Below are 14182 nucleotides of genomic sequence, written 5' to 3' on the forward strand. Positions count from 1 at the left end.
GGTGTATAGAAAAAATGTATTTACAAACGCAGAAAGGACCATTTCTGGGTGATTTTTAAGACACATCTCATTCTAAACATGTTTTGTAGCAAGGGTGCAGAGTTTTTCAGCAAACTGTAAAGAAAGGTGATGTCTCCAAACACCCTGCTATGAATTGGCTAAGGTGGGACAACCAGTGTTACTCAAAGCAAAGGAACTGTCCCTCTCAGGAGAGATGTAACCCTGATAATCTAGAGACGATAAAAAGAAAAAGCTCTCTTACAAAGTTACCAACATGTGCAGAAAGAGTAGGGTCGATGGCAGGTTTTAATTTTGTAAAACTGTCCTTGGCTTCACGGATATTTTATATGCATTTAGACCCCAGTCCAAATCACTCTAGAGGTCTGTGGGAATACTTTCACAGCCTGAAGTAGCTCTGGATCGCATCCCTGGAACTTCTTTCTTCCCCTATAGTATCACAGGGACTATTCAAGTCCATTTGCCAGCCAGCTCTTTCTTCTGTCTGTTCAGAAGTCAGTCAGTCTGACCACCTACAGATTTACCTGTTGGTACGTGATAGATAAAACTCTTCCAATTAATACCCTATTAGGTAATAGTGGGTTGTGTAATGTCCTTGTCATGCTAAGCTGTATCAATTTTGGTCCCTCTGTGTTTAGTATAACAGTTACAATTTCAAAGTTGTCTTCCCAGTATTTTGGAAATGTTCCTCAGAGTGGCTTGGATACTGTGCTCCCTCTCTTAGCAGATACAGTAGCTGGAGCCAGGCATAGCCAGGGCAACATGGCTTAAAGCCAGCTGTACAGTCTCATAATCCAGGAGATGGTCCAGCTGCTAAAGTCAGCTAGACCTCCTGTGGCTGGAGCGCTCTCATTTTTGTGAGCCTCCTGTGGTTGCCTGTTGGCTGTTCCATGCTGTTGGAATAGCTGGGAAAGGGGACTTCAGCATTCACCACCGCAATGAGCGCATTGAGCTGGCAAAACGCTGTCTTAGGCACTCACAGAAGGCCAGCAAAGTATGTGCCCACTAAATGTAAAGCACATGTCTTCTCTAATCTTGTGCCTCCAACGATTATTGTGAATGTGAGCTTTTTTTTTTTTGCTTTGGTAGCATGTGTTCATTTAGCAAATGTTTTATTGAGGGAAAGCTACTGCCTACACAGTATTTGTATTCTTACTTATGTCATTATGCAACACTTCAGGTGCCTCCTTTAGCCTTCATTTTCCTATTCTTTGTTTATAAAACATTCCGCCCCTCTTTTTTTTTTTTTTTTTTATGTAGAAAGATATCTTTGCGGTTCACTGTTTGTTTTCCGTGCATTAAATTTGTTGACAGTATTTGAAGAAAACCTTGTCTGAAACTATAGGTCACTGCACACGTCTTCACTACTTTTCAATATAAAGCAGTTCCTGAGGGAAAATAAAAGTTTGTGTCCTTCACTTTAATACAAAAGAAATCATTTCAGCAATATTACATGCTTGTCATTTATTTAAGGATCTATATAAAATCTGTACTGCTTTAAGATCAGTCCATAAGGTTCTACATTCTTAGACTGGGATTTTAATTCCTTTATAAGTGGCAAACCACGTCTTAAAGAAATGTGCCATCAACAACAAATCTGTCATTTATTTAGTGGAGAGGGAAACTTTCATCTGCAAAAGCAACTGCTGTATCTATAAAAATATCTGTGAAAAGCCAGACTTGCAGTAATTTAAAAAATAACACTGAAAGATTTTCCTATACACAAAACCTAAAATGGAAATGCTTAAAGTAGTAACATATGTCTTTACAAAGTAGTAGAAGACATAGATTTGGTCTTCATATGTTAAAATAATGACGTAACTGAAGGTACACCGTACGTTTCAGAATATTCTGTTCAAAGGACACTGAGGCTTCACCTTCACGTGACTGCTGTTTCACCCATAACTGCTAAGAAGTCAGTGAATAATCCAGGATCCTGGAAATTTTCAGCAGCGTGTCCCGGCTCTACCTGTTCCCAGGAAACGTGCCACAAACGCGAGTGCCCCTGACTTACCTTGATGACGATGTGGGCTCAGTGATCTGCCTCTGCATGCGTGCATGTCTGATCAGATGCTCTTTCAGTGCGTTCTGGACCTCTGCTGGTATATCAGGTGAAGTGTGGCTAATTTTCAACGCAGCTTCAAGTACCTTTGTTGTAGGTTTCCCATTTTCTTTAACTTCCTTTTTCTCACTGGTCTCAAACACCTCCGTAGGAGCACTGGAGTTGCTCTGAGGGACATTACTGGCATTGGAAGTGAGAGGTTTGCTTCTCCAGCAGGGCCAACACAACTTCCAAAAGACAAAAAGCGAGACTACCAGCAAGGCGAGCCCACAGAAGCTGACGACTACTGCTAACAGACTGACTGAGATGTCTGCAAGGAATTAGAAACAAAGATCATCATGACAGACAAACATGGAGAGAAAAAAAAAATTAAAAATGACACAGGTAAGGAGATGATAGAAGCATTTTGATCATTATCTCGCATAGAGCTTTAAAGTCGTATTTAATCTTTTTTTTTCCTTTTTGATATCTACGCCTGTACCTATCTTTTCTTTTCCTTTTTGATATCTACGCCTGTACCTTTAAAATGTTATCATTCTCTAATATCTATGTCACAAATACTCCATTAATTGTTGTTCAGGCCAGGGGCCAGTATCTGTACCCCTAGCCATGCACTCAGTCAGACTTCTCAGGAAGTGAGGGATTACCCAAATGTTCCCAAATGCTCCCAGCCATTGTTGTCAAAGGGTGTCTGCTCAGGAACACATCTTGCTGAAAAAGTTAAACACAGTCAACTTTTTCTGTAAGTGCACATGAAGATAGACCAGTTCTAAACCACCAGGCCGATACACAAATTTCTTCAGGACTTGCCAAACTTTTGACTGTGTGCTAACTTTCTCAGAAACATGTTAAAACCTAACATTTAAGTGGCATAAATAGGGACAGGATATAGTTTGTCATAAATAAGAAATTTCTAGAGTTAAATCCTAAGCTCTGGATCAAGACTGTGTTAGACCAAGACAGCACATATACATCGGTATCTAAAATTCTGCTCTGAAAATGCAGCTAGCTTCAGAGCACACTATACAACGCCCTGAGTTGTACAGGGAACATACTGTACACTTAGCTACCCTTGCTGCCCTGTATTTGCCTTTTTCTGCCACAATTAGTTAGCATATCCAATAGCACGGCCAAAGGTAGAAGAACAGATTTCATACCAACGAAATTCTGTGAACAGACTTGTATTTTAGGAGATGGTGGATCACCAGAAATGCCAGTTGAGCCCTAATTAGGAGTTTTATTCTATGTGACATGTTTCAGTTTGATTTTTCCAGTATCATGTAAAATTATAAAATATAACCCAAAAAATGCCTTTCCTTTGAAAAGATCCTTTTGTATGCCTTAAAAGTATTCAATAAACCCTGCTTAAATGTCCCTCAAGTAATGGCTGCTGCTGCTTATTACAACAAGTTTTGACAGTTTAACAGCTAATATTTTGTATCCATAGCTCCAGTCTACAGCTACTGAACTGAACCAGTGAAAAAGTGCAACGAGAGTTTAAGCATATTTTTTCTAGACGATCACAGGAAGAAAAACAGTCCTCTAGGTATGTATTAGCTCCATGGAACAGTATGTACCTCACAGGCCCCTTTGAGAGACGAAGATTCCAGTAGAAAATTTGGGAACATTTTCTTTATTAATATATAATATCCAGATACATTTCTCAGTAACAAACACTGAACTTAAGGCCCATTCAACATGAAAATGCATGAGAATAGCAAAAGCAAATAGAAAATGTTTGTAGTCTGGAGATTTGAAAGATACGGTTCTGCTCAATCTTACTTCATATACATCCTGGCCAGTGTCAGGGGGGAATTGGCAGAGGATGTGCTGCTTGATTTTAAGAGTTTGGCACAAGCTGCTGCCCTGCCTTAAACAGAAGTATGCCTCCTTGACCATTTCCTGCCAGTCTTGAGAAAGGTGTCCTCCTTTTCTGCCTGTAGTTAAATGCCAAAATGTAGCCCTTGGAATATGCATGTCAGCTTAATGAGAAATTCATACGGCAAATTCTGATTAAAGATGCTTCCATAAAATGAATGGAATTATAATTATAATTATATCTAATAATAATGTAACACAAGAAGCAAACGATACTTTTGCATATGACTTTTCTAGATAATTTATCCCCAGTAGGTATTATTAGGCTATTTGGTTTAACCTACTGTTTACCCTGATATCCTTCCTGAGCCCAGTAATTTTTACTTGGCTTGTGCATGTTCTGCAGCAGATTGTCCTATCTTGACAAGAGAAGACATTAAGAGATGCTGAGTTTACAGCTCGTTTCAATGGTTAATCACATCATTGCAAATTTGTATTTCTGATTTGTATTTTTGTAGTTCTAATTTACAGTCACTGCTTCTTTCATGTCTTTGTATGAGAGATTAAAAGATACGATATGCTTCATAAGACATGCCTATACAAAATATAGATAAAATAGACTGTGCCAGGAAACAAACCCAGGACTTGAAACTCAATTGCCTATACCAGTCCCTGGAACAGTTTTAAACTGGGCCAGTCTATCCCCTCCCAGGCTGGGAGGGGATGGATCAGGAATTAGAGTAGGCCAATGATCATTCTTAATAGGTGGTTTGGATGTGGCCTTTCTGTTTCAGCAGATAACAGACTTTAATAGCATGAAGAGAGGCTCTTACATACAAATTGGCCTCAGTGCCAGAGAATGGTCAGAAGTGAATTTAAAGTATTAATCCAGAGGTATGCCCCACTGAAGGAACTTTTTTGACAAATTGAACCAGCTGAATTTTCAATCAAGCTGGACAAAATATTTTTCCATTCTCAAAGCCTGAAAAAAGTAGAACTCTTAAAAATGTTGATGATCTATCAGAAATTAAAAAAAAAGAAGACAACAAGCAATTCAATTTTGGGTCATTTGCAATATTTCCAGCTTAGTTTAGAGATGGTTGGCATAATTAGGTTACATTTTGAGAGGAAGGCTTTTAGAACTGAAAATTGTATTTTTTTTTCATTTAGAAAATGTTGAAACAGGATGTTTTAACAACTTTGAAACTGCTGGAAACAATTCAAAACCAGAAATACGAAAATTGATCCCTTCCAGCAGAGTTTCAATTTGATGAATAGATACTATCAGCTGAAAAACAGTCCATCAAAGCATTTCTAGCCAATTCTATTCTAAGTTTTTCACTGCAAGACATTTTTCAAGCCTTCAAATAACCTGGTGTCTCCTTTCAACACCTACTCCTGTACTTCAACATTCTCTAAGCTTTTTTTCTGTCTTTCCATTTAACTATTTCACATTCTAAGTCACTCCCAAAATCTTTACAGAAAATGTTTTATAGCCCTAAAATAATCATGTGAAACATCTGAAGTCTCAAAAGCAAAGAAGCTAATTCTATTAACAGTTGTACAAATTATAGTCTCCATTTTTGCTATTTTACCAATAAATTAAACAACCTCACATATTGTACTTCATAACACAACAAATACTTAAACAGAAACACGAAATATTTTAATTGCCAGGAATTTGACCAAAAAATACTTCATCATAAAAAATGTATTTAATTACATTTACTGCCATAATTGCTAAAAAGCAATCACTATGCCATATAAATTGACACAAAAAGCATATTGCTTCATTTCCTCACTTCTGACAGTCACTCAGTTGAGCAATTGCAAGAGATTCATTGTTACGTGAAGGCTGAAATCATCTGTAGAAGAGCAGTCAAATGGAGCTTCCCAGACCCTTTGCATGTTAGACTGGATATGTCTCTCATATTACCTTTTTATAGGAAGTTTTGTTTAAGAATACAAAACATTAAAAGACAGTTCTGTAGACTAGGAGTTTCTTCACATTCCTGCCACGGAAACCTGGTTGGGAAGGAAAATGGGTACTGAAGGATGGATGTGTCATCAGACCAGAGTTGCACTTCACATATGTAAGTATTATTTAAAGATGTAGAACTGGTGACAAATTCGAAGACTGCCTACATTTTTAGAGGCAGGAGGAGATATATTCACTCTGCCGGGACAACGTTAATTGCCAACATTGTAAACAATGTCCTCATTGGTCTCTGGTATGAAGGAAGAGAAAAATCATCTTGAACTACAAGCAGTTGTTCGGCAACTCTCTTTCTGAACTGGTAATTGCAGCTTGTCTTCAATGCTACGCATTTGCACAGAACAGGACATCTTTCTGAATATCCATCTGGACATGCAGCATCATGCTTTTGCCAGTCCTGTTCTTATGCTGGGTAAACTCAAAAATGTCAAGAAAATCCTCTTGCTCACCCCCCCCCTTCTGATCAGTGCAGCATCATGCTTTTGCCAGTCCTGTTCTTATGCTGGGTAAACTCAAAAATGTCAAGAAAATCCTCTTGCTCACCCCCCCCCCTTCTGATCAGTGGGAAATCTTCCAGCGACTTCAATGGAGTTACCATTTCACTCCTGGTGATCTTCCTTTACTGACCTCTGTCCTTAATGTCATCTTCATAGTCTTGATAAAATTTCATAACTGAAAGAAAGTATCCTGTTTCCTCATGGTTTTCTATTTAAAACTACTCTTTCAAGATACGGAATTTTGGACAATTGTATATTTCTCATTTGAGAAAGACGTGTCTATTTGGGAAGTGTGTGAATTCTATTTACCTCAAAATCTCTCTGCATTTTTTATAAATATCATCAGACACATTTCCACCATAAGATGCTCCTTGATAGCCAGACTTTCGTATTAGGCAAGTACTTCAGAAACATCTTCATCTTTTTTCTGGATGCTAGGGAATGTTTTGAGCAATGGTTTTTGTACTATGGCTTCCAACAATTTGTTGTTTGAAACTTGCCTCAGAAAAGTTCTGCGCATGAATCCATTCACAAACATGCACATTGGCAGACTTCCATTTCCAAACCAAATTAAGTTAATTTACATTTTAGTCAGTGCCCTGACAGCATGTGCCTGTTGATGCTTAACTTTGGAAAAACTTACTCCACAAACCCATGACCTTGAATGGAGAGAGAGAGACCAGATAGTGCTGTGACGTAGCTGCCCATGTGTATAAGGGGCAAGCACGTGTCTGATGTGGACCATGCTAAAGAGAACGTACTCTTGCCAGCAAAGGAACAGGGGGAAAGGAACACCTGGAAAAGAAGGGGGTTATATTCTCTTTTGACCCACCTCTTGGTCTATATCTGATCTTGGTTCTCTTAAATATTTAAAGTACAATGTCGCTGTAACTTTTTTCAAACATATTTTTCTTTAACTTCTAATTTGTTCTCTTGTTCATCAGCCATACAGAACCTCACTCTTTCCACAGCGACCACTCTAAAGGGAACTCTTGTGCCTGGAATATCAGGAGTCAGCTCAATCAGATAAATTAATATGTCTCTGATTTTCTAGGTTTTGGAGGGAAGAAGGAGCTTTATCAATTACAAAAGGTCTGGGTCCAATAAATCTCCCTTATCCCCATGTATATGAACTAGTTGGTCCAACCCATCATTTCTGCTGTTCAGTTTTCCTTGGGGAAATTTGAAGAACATAAAAAGTTTCTGGTGTACATTTTTACTTGGCATTAGCAGATGTTCCACAATGACCTCTGTTTCATCCTGCAGATGGGGATATAATGCTTTAGCGTACCTCAGAAAGTGGCAGGTGCAGAGTCTTGTATTTTCTCTCATAACCTGAACCTGTCAAAACACCCGACTTAAATTTCAAATGACAAAAATAACCTTTCACTTAAAAGTCTACCTGTGATCTCCTCTCCTGTTCTCATGGAGAAACATACTTTGAAGATCTTCCTCAAATCTTTTGACTCCAGCCCTATTGTGAATGTGTTCCCTCCTAGGCTGTTAATTCAGTCTGACATCTGAATTTGTTCAAAACAGCCATCACCATCTACTGGCTGGTATATCACTCTTAATGCTAACAGAGCTCTATGGTAGCATGTTTCATGACAGTAAGGGAGTCAAATGAAGTCAGGTATCACTGTGATTTACTACATGATTACAGCACATAAAATTATTAATATCTTGTCAAAATCATTTTATCTAAGTTATATTATTTATTAATGCATCTGATAATCTATATCTGTCCAACCGCAAATGGAACACCCTCTTTTACCCTTTCAAACTCCATGTATGGGACTTCAGATTACGTGATGTACAGCAGATACAGGGTATTTCCCAAAAGCTTATTAGCCTTCTCCTAGCCCACATTACCTTCTGTTTTCCAGAAATCAGAAGGAATTTGCCACAACAGCTTTGTATTCATAAGCCTCAGTACATGATTTGTGTGCTGTATGTAACTAGAGAAGATGGCTCTCACTTTTGCCTGACTGGGTCATCGTGTTTTGCCTGCAGCATAGGAAGCAAAAGATGTTGCACTGAACATTGGCCTCTCCTCTCTAACACACCACATGTAAATTATTTGTCTCCACTTCCAAGGCTTTTTCTGGCCTACCTACTTCCCTACTTGTTAACTCTCACTTTATCTCAATAGGAGGTAACTCCCATCTCTGCTCAACCCACGTCTGCTCCCCTTGCCTTCCATTAAACAAAAACCCAGCTTTGGGCTCGGTCCCATGCTGCTCTCACACTTGCAAGGATGACTCTGTAAGCATCTGCAAGAAAACCTCATTATCCTCTTTCAGACAAGAAAATGAAATGAAAACACATCATAAGCCCACTGGACTGCCATTAATCATAAGCATGCCACAGCTGTAACAAGGTTCACACAGCTCAAGTGTCATTTTTGAATTGTCATGGCTATGTTTATTCTTACCCAGCATTATATAACAAACATCTCACACATATGATGAGATCCAGCAAAACACCGTGTCTCTTCATCTTCATCATTACAGATTTGTCCTCCAGCTGTTATAACCGTTTCTGTATTTTTCATCTGTATTTCTTTGCAAAATGCATATGGAGGAAGATTATTTCATAAAACTCTTGCTTGTACTGGGTATCACTGCTGTCTGCATGTTGAGCACTTCTGCATTGTTGTGACTGCCTTCACATTTACTGTAAATAAATCTGGTCTCTGTGGTATGTTTACCCCTCTGTTCTACCTTTATGCTGCTGAATTAGATGCATTTCTGGTTTCACTGCTTGTTAACACTAATTTTGTAAAGCATATTTTTCAGTAACCCAGTACTTTTTTTCCCCAAAACCATATTGCTCTCTGGTAGCAACTTTGTTCTGAACAGGTAATATGAGCTGTATCGTAAATAATTCGATCGGTCTGTTAACTGTTCAGATGTTTATTTTTTAATTTTATCACATTTCTCTGTAACAGAATGCTCAATAGTTCCACATAACAGTTACTTTCTCACGAAGGAAAATGTTCCTTTCTTGTATGACAATCCTACACTGATGACAGTAGCCTCCACATTCGTTCAAGCCATTTCTGGTCCCCTTCATGCTTGCTTTGGCACAGCTGAGAAGAACTTGCAAGCACACTACTGGGTAAATCTGTTCTTTCTCCCCCCTAAATGTATCCAGGCAGCGTAAGTATACCTACAGCTTATACTCTGTGTGTGTGTGTGCGCGCGCAAATGCGTGCATCAGCTGCCATCAGCAGGTTGAGAGCTGTCAGGGAAGCAGCTGACAGCTAACGGGAGGCGCATGCCAACTACAGCAGGAGGACCCACGACATCGCTCTTCAGGGAAGAGCAAGACTGTATTACAGAATGGCCATGCACAGGATGCTCCAGTGTTTTCTTACTCCCTCTATACTTCTATAGTAAACTCTCGATCAGGGGTAGGGTTAGAAACTTGGTAGGTTAAACTTTTATGGTAATAAAATAACTGTGAGTAGAATATTTAGGTGAATAACAAATGATCCTGTAGAAGCTGATGCTCTTTGCTTAAAAAAAACTTAAAAATAATCATTGTCTGACAAGCAAAAGAGCAAAAGCGAACATCACTCTCTAGAACTCTCTAGCCACTCTAGGTGGCTAAAATATGCCCTCCTGGCAGGGAAGCAACCGGGTTCCCAGCTCTGTTATACACATCGGTTCCCCATGAGAACTGATAATGAGGTAGTGAAGTTCTGCAGGACCAGCAGGCCTAAAAAAAACCAACGGCAGCAGAAAGTGCCCACCATTTGCAGAGGACGTGCAATGAATTTTAAATAAGTGTCCCTAGAGCAGGATGCCAAAGCTCCTCTTATTACACTCTATGCAATTGGCTTAACCTTCAGAAATGCTCCCAACTGGGACTTTTATGCGCTTGGTTCCTTTGAAAATGAGGAGGGATGCTTAACTGGCAAAAATGAATTAGAGTCCTTTATTAATCAGATAACCTAAGTCAAAATACAGGTACAAGCAAGCTGCATATATGAATTTTGGACACTTCTAGAAAATAATTTACTTGAATTAGAGATAAATTTTATTAGGTGCGATCGGGCACATCCAGCTCCCATTTATTTTCCACCTGAACTCTTCTTATTATTTGACAAACATCTTAATAATTTTGCCCAAATCTACTGGAAATAAAGGAGGTATAAAAAAGCCCCAAAACAGTTGCATATCTAATTCAGCATTTTGTCAAAAATGTTATACCCTTCAGAAGAAAGCTCACATAGTCATCTAACTATATAAAGATACCATAAATGTAAGCAGCTTCCCAATCTTTTCTCTTGAGCATTCCCCTGAGATGACAGAATTAATAGTCCTTGTAATTACCAGGGCAGAAAATATAACAGCAGATGTCATATCTTCACTAATTGTCTAAAGCTCTTAGAAATTTACAAAATTATTTATCTCACTAAGATTCTTTGCTGTGAGTTCCATAGATTAATTATCCATTACACTAAATATGATTACCCCTTCTTGACCCAAGCAGTGAGCAGTAATTGAGGGTCCTAAGGTGGTGGTGGTGTCACCGAGAGGAAAAAACTACTGACGAATCAGCCATTTCTTTGATGTAATCCTGTTTGTCCACAAAGAATGTCCAAACTCTTATTTCTCTGAGAACAAGAGGAATCAAACACACGGAGGTTATTTTTTTGGTTAGCAGCAAACCTGAATAGCTCTCCTTTCTGCTTTGTTGTTTCATTTTGTTGCACTCTGCCTTCCCAAAGCCATACTCTCCATTTTTTGTTCTGACTCTGTCTCTGGCTCCCTCTTCTTTGTGTTTGATTCTGTTATCCTTGTTATGCTTCTTTCTCATACCTAGACACCTACACTATCAAAAAAATCAGTACCCAGCCTCTCTGCTTGCCAGTGAAATTTCTTGGGTCACGAGGTTAATATTGTCTCATATTTTGCTTTGAGCCAGTGATTGGGTGGTGCATCTTTTGTCTCAAGTAGCTGATTCCTCCGAGAAGCTTGGCTGCTTTTCACGGTCTAGCTGAACAGAAAGCAATCATCACACCCACCAACATAACCGTATCACAGCAGTTCTAGCCGCCTTTTTTAACGTTTTCGACTTCCAGAGCATGTTTTTACTCTTGTATTAAATAGAAACGCTCTGCTTTCCTTTTTATCATCTGCTCTTCTACTTTCTGAAATGTTTCTTGCTCTATTCTTTCCTTTCCAAATATGGGTCTCCATCTTTTAGACTTCTTCCCTTCAATGAAATCTCATTAGTGATTTTTACTTATGCTATCTTTGTGACACTTTTAGGTGTCTTCTTTTTGAGATTAGGAAAACTGAATGAACCCACAATTTAAAGAGAGAACATGCTATCCCTATACAGCCAACTATTATTTTCTTTTCTCTCCTCCTTACACCGTCTCCTGGACTATTTGCTTTCTGGATTTTCATTGAAAGTTTAGCTGTGATTCTGTAACATAACAACATACAATAATAAATCATTATTCTGTAATAACCCTCTCACAGTCTTTTATCTTCTCCACATCTTCCAGAAGTCCTCCTTACAACTGAAGTATCTTCTTTCTCTTACTACAGTAGTTTCTTCTCTAGACACTTCAGTGCTTGTTGCAGGACCTAATTCCCAACACACTGCAATAGCTGGAGCCCCAAACAGCAAGTAACTGAACTGGTTCCACAATACGTATCACCCAGCGTGGGCATACACTGGGAAAGGGCTTCCCGCATCATCGTTTGGGGCATACAGCAAAACTGACAGGGCTAAATTGGCCATTCCTCCTCTCTACCTTACAGCTACAGCAGCGTGACACCAGAACCGTGCAGAATTTACTCAGCCACAGAAGGATATGGCTACATGATACGGACTCTCACGCCAAATGCTACCACCCTATGTATGAGACAGGTATTTCAGGAAAACGCAAACATTTACGGCTTCATTCTGAGAATGATGATGGAGAACACTTAACGTTTCTACCTTTGATGAACAGGAACTACGGATGTTCAACACTGTGGACGACATTAACTTTATCCATAGAGATGGTAAGGAACTCTATGTGCATTTGAAGAGCAGAAGGGATGGCATGATTCACCTTTCAATGATCACATTTCTTTCAGCCTAAACACTGTGTTTACAACCTTTCAGTTCATAAAATTCATGAGTGATATTTATGTCTTGTCTATCCAAGTGTTTACATATTGAAATATTGTCAATTATCAACAACGACAGTGTGTCTGTTCCTCCTCTGGAGCCAGAAAGTATTAATAGATGCTCACTGGCAGTGTTATTAATGTTTAATTTGTGTGCCAATAAAGTTGACACCCATCATCTAATAATGGTTTCCTTTTAAGGAGGAAAAAGTGAGATTTAGGAACTCAGCTGAGATGTGGGACCCAGTGGGTGAAGCCCCTGAACTCTTAAATATCAGGTTTTTTTCTAATTCAACAATTGCAAGTTAGTTAGGGTTTACAAATGAAAAAAACCAAGAAGATCGTTGACTTTGAAGAGATGTCTAAAAATAAGATCCTGTTACTGTATACAATGCAATATCAAGGCAAGCGTTGAAGATTCAAGTTTTCTAAACAGCAAACCTTGGTTTACCTCGTGTGACATGTTTGCATCCTTCACATCCCACCTGTTCATATATCCACTTTGTTTTTATACGACACCTAATGCTGACTCCCTGTGCAGTACTCTCTAAAAATCATATAGAGAAACTAATCTTTTCAGAGCTCAATTTTCCAAGCTCCGTAGGGTAATTTTATTTTCATGCAACCTTCTACGATTCGGACCAAGGCAACCAACGCAGCGCGCGATCGGGGATATGCTCGGTCGTTTGCATTTACAAAGCACAGCAAATCCGCGCACCGTGCTGGTGGAAGCACGCTACGACCCCCGGCGGCGGGGCCGGCGGGGGAAGGGGCGCCCGCGGCGGCGTCGCCGTCGTCGTCGTCCCCCCCCGGCCCCAGGCCGCGCTGCCGCGCCGGGACGCGCCCGCCTTCACCGGCTGGAAACCCAGCGCTCGCCTCAAGCGCAAAGCCCTGGGAGAACCGTGCGGGTACCGCAGTCTGAAAGAAGAATCGCTCCTCTTTCAGACAACAGGGTTTGTTGGGGTTTTTTTTCTGAGAGACTACAAATACCCCGGAATTTGCAGGAAAATCTGTGGGCATTAGAAGAAAAAAAGAGTAACAGCTGCGGCGGTAGGAACAGCGCAGCTGGGGCACATGCCGAGGACCTGCTGCTTTTCATGACTTGGTGTTAATTTATTGAATTTGCGCTGTACGCTTGTTATTCGTTGGCCATAATGCAAGCTGTCTATTTGCATTTATGGACAGACAGAATAGGTTACCAATCCCTTCTGGCAGAAATTAAGCAGAGAACTTGGACTGATTTTCAAGACCCGTCCTAAAAACAAGTACCGTGGAAAGCAAGGGGTCCAGAGTGTATTGTACAGAATAACGCGAAAGCGTACAGCCGATCCCGAAAGATCCAGACAATCCAGAAATCGGGGAGCAAAGGTACCACCGTTCGGAGTCAAAATCCTGGTTTCGACCCCGACAATTTTTCCGGCTTCAGAATATTTAAATTAACCCGAATTCCCTTCTCCCCCCGCCCCCCAAATTTTCCTGGACGAGTCCTGGACCGGACCGGAGGGCTGCCCTGACTCCACAGGTTCCCACTGGCTCTCAGAAAGCTCTCCTGCCGTCCTCAGCGATTAACGGAGGAGATGTAAAATACCGCTCCGAAAGCGCCGGGGGCTCTGTCAAGTCTCATCGCCCGGATGCTCGGAGCCGCGGCTTGGCG

The 14182-nt window shown here is 40.1% G+C and overlaps 1 protein-coding gene across 1 annotated transcript in view; it reads right to left on the minus strand.

Moving 5' to 3' along the window:
• SYT10 (synaptotagmin 10) overlaps positions 1-13548 on the minus strand; it is a 34298-nt gene extending 20750 nt beyond the window's left edge. The window contains exons 1-2 of the mRNA XM_009288401.1: positions 13155-13548; positions 2033-2390 (exon numbers count right to left, since the gene is read on the minus strand). Of these exons, the coding sequence (XP_009286676.1) occupies positions 2033-2390; positions 13155-13548 (752 nt within the window). The remainder of the gene's footprint in view (positions 1-2032; positions 2391-13154) is intronic.
• Between the last annotated feature and the right edge of the window lie 634 nt (positions 13549-14182).

Source organism: Aptenodytes forsteri, unplaced genomic scaffold (assembly GCF_000699145.1).
Source record: "Aptenodytes forsteri isolate BGI_AS27 unplaced genomic scaffold, ASM69914v1 Scaffold56, whole genome shotgun sequence".
In the NCBI taxonomy this organism is placed as follows: domain Eukaryota; kingdom Metazoa; phylum Chordata; class Aves; order Sphenisciformes; family Spheniscidae; genus Aptenodytes; species Aptenodytes forsteri.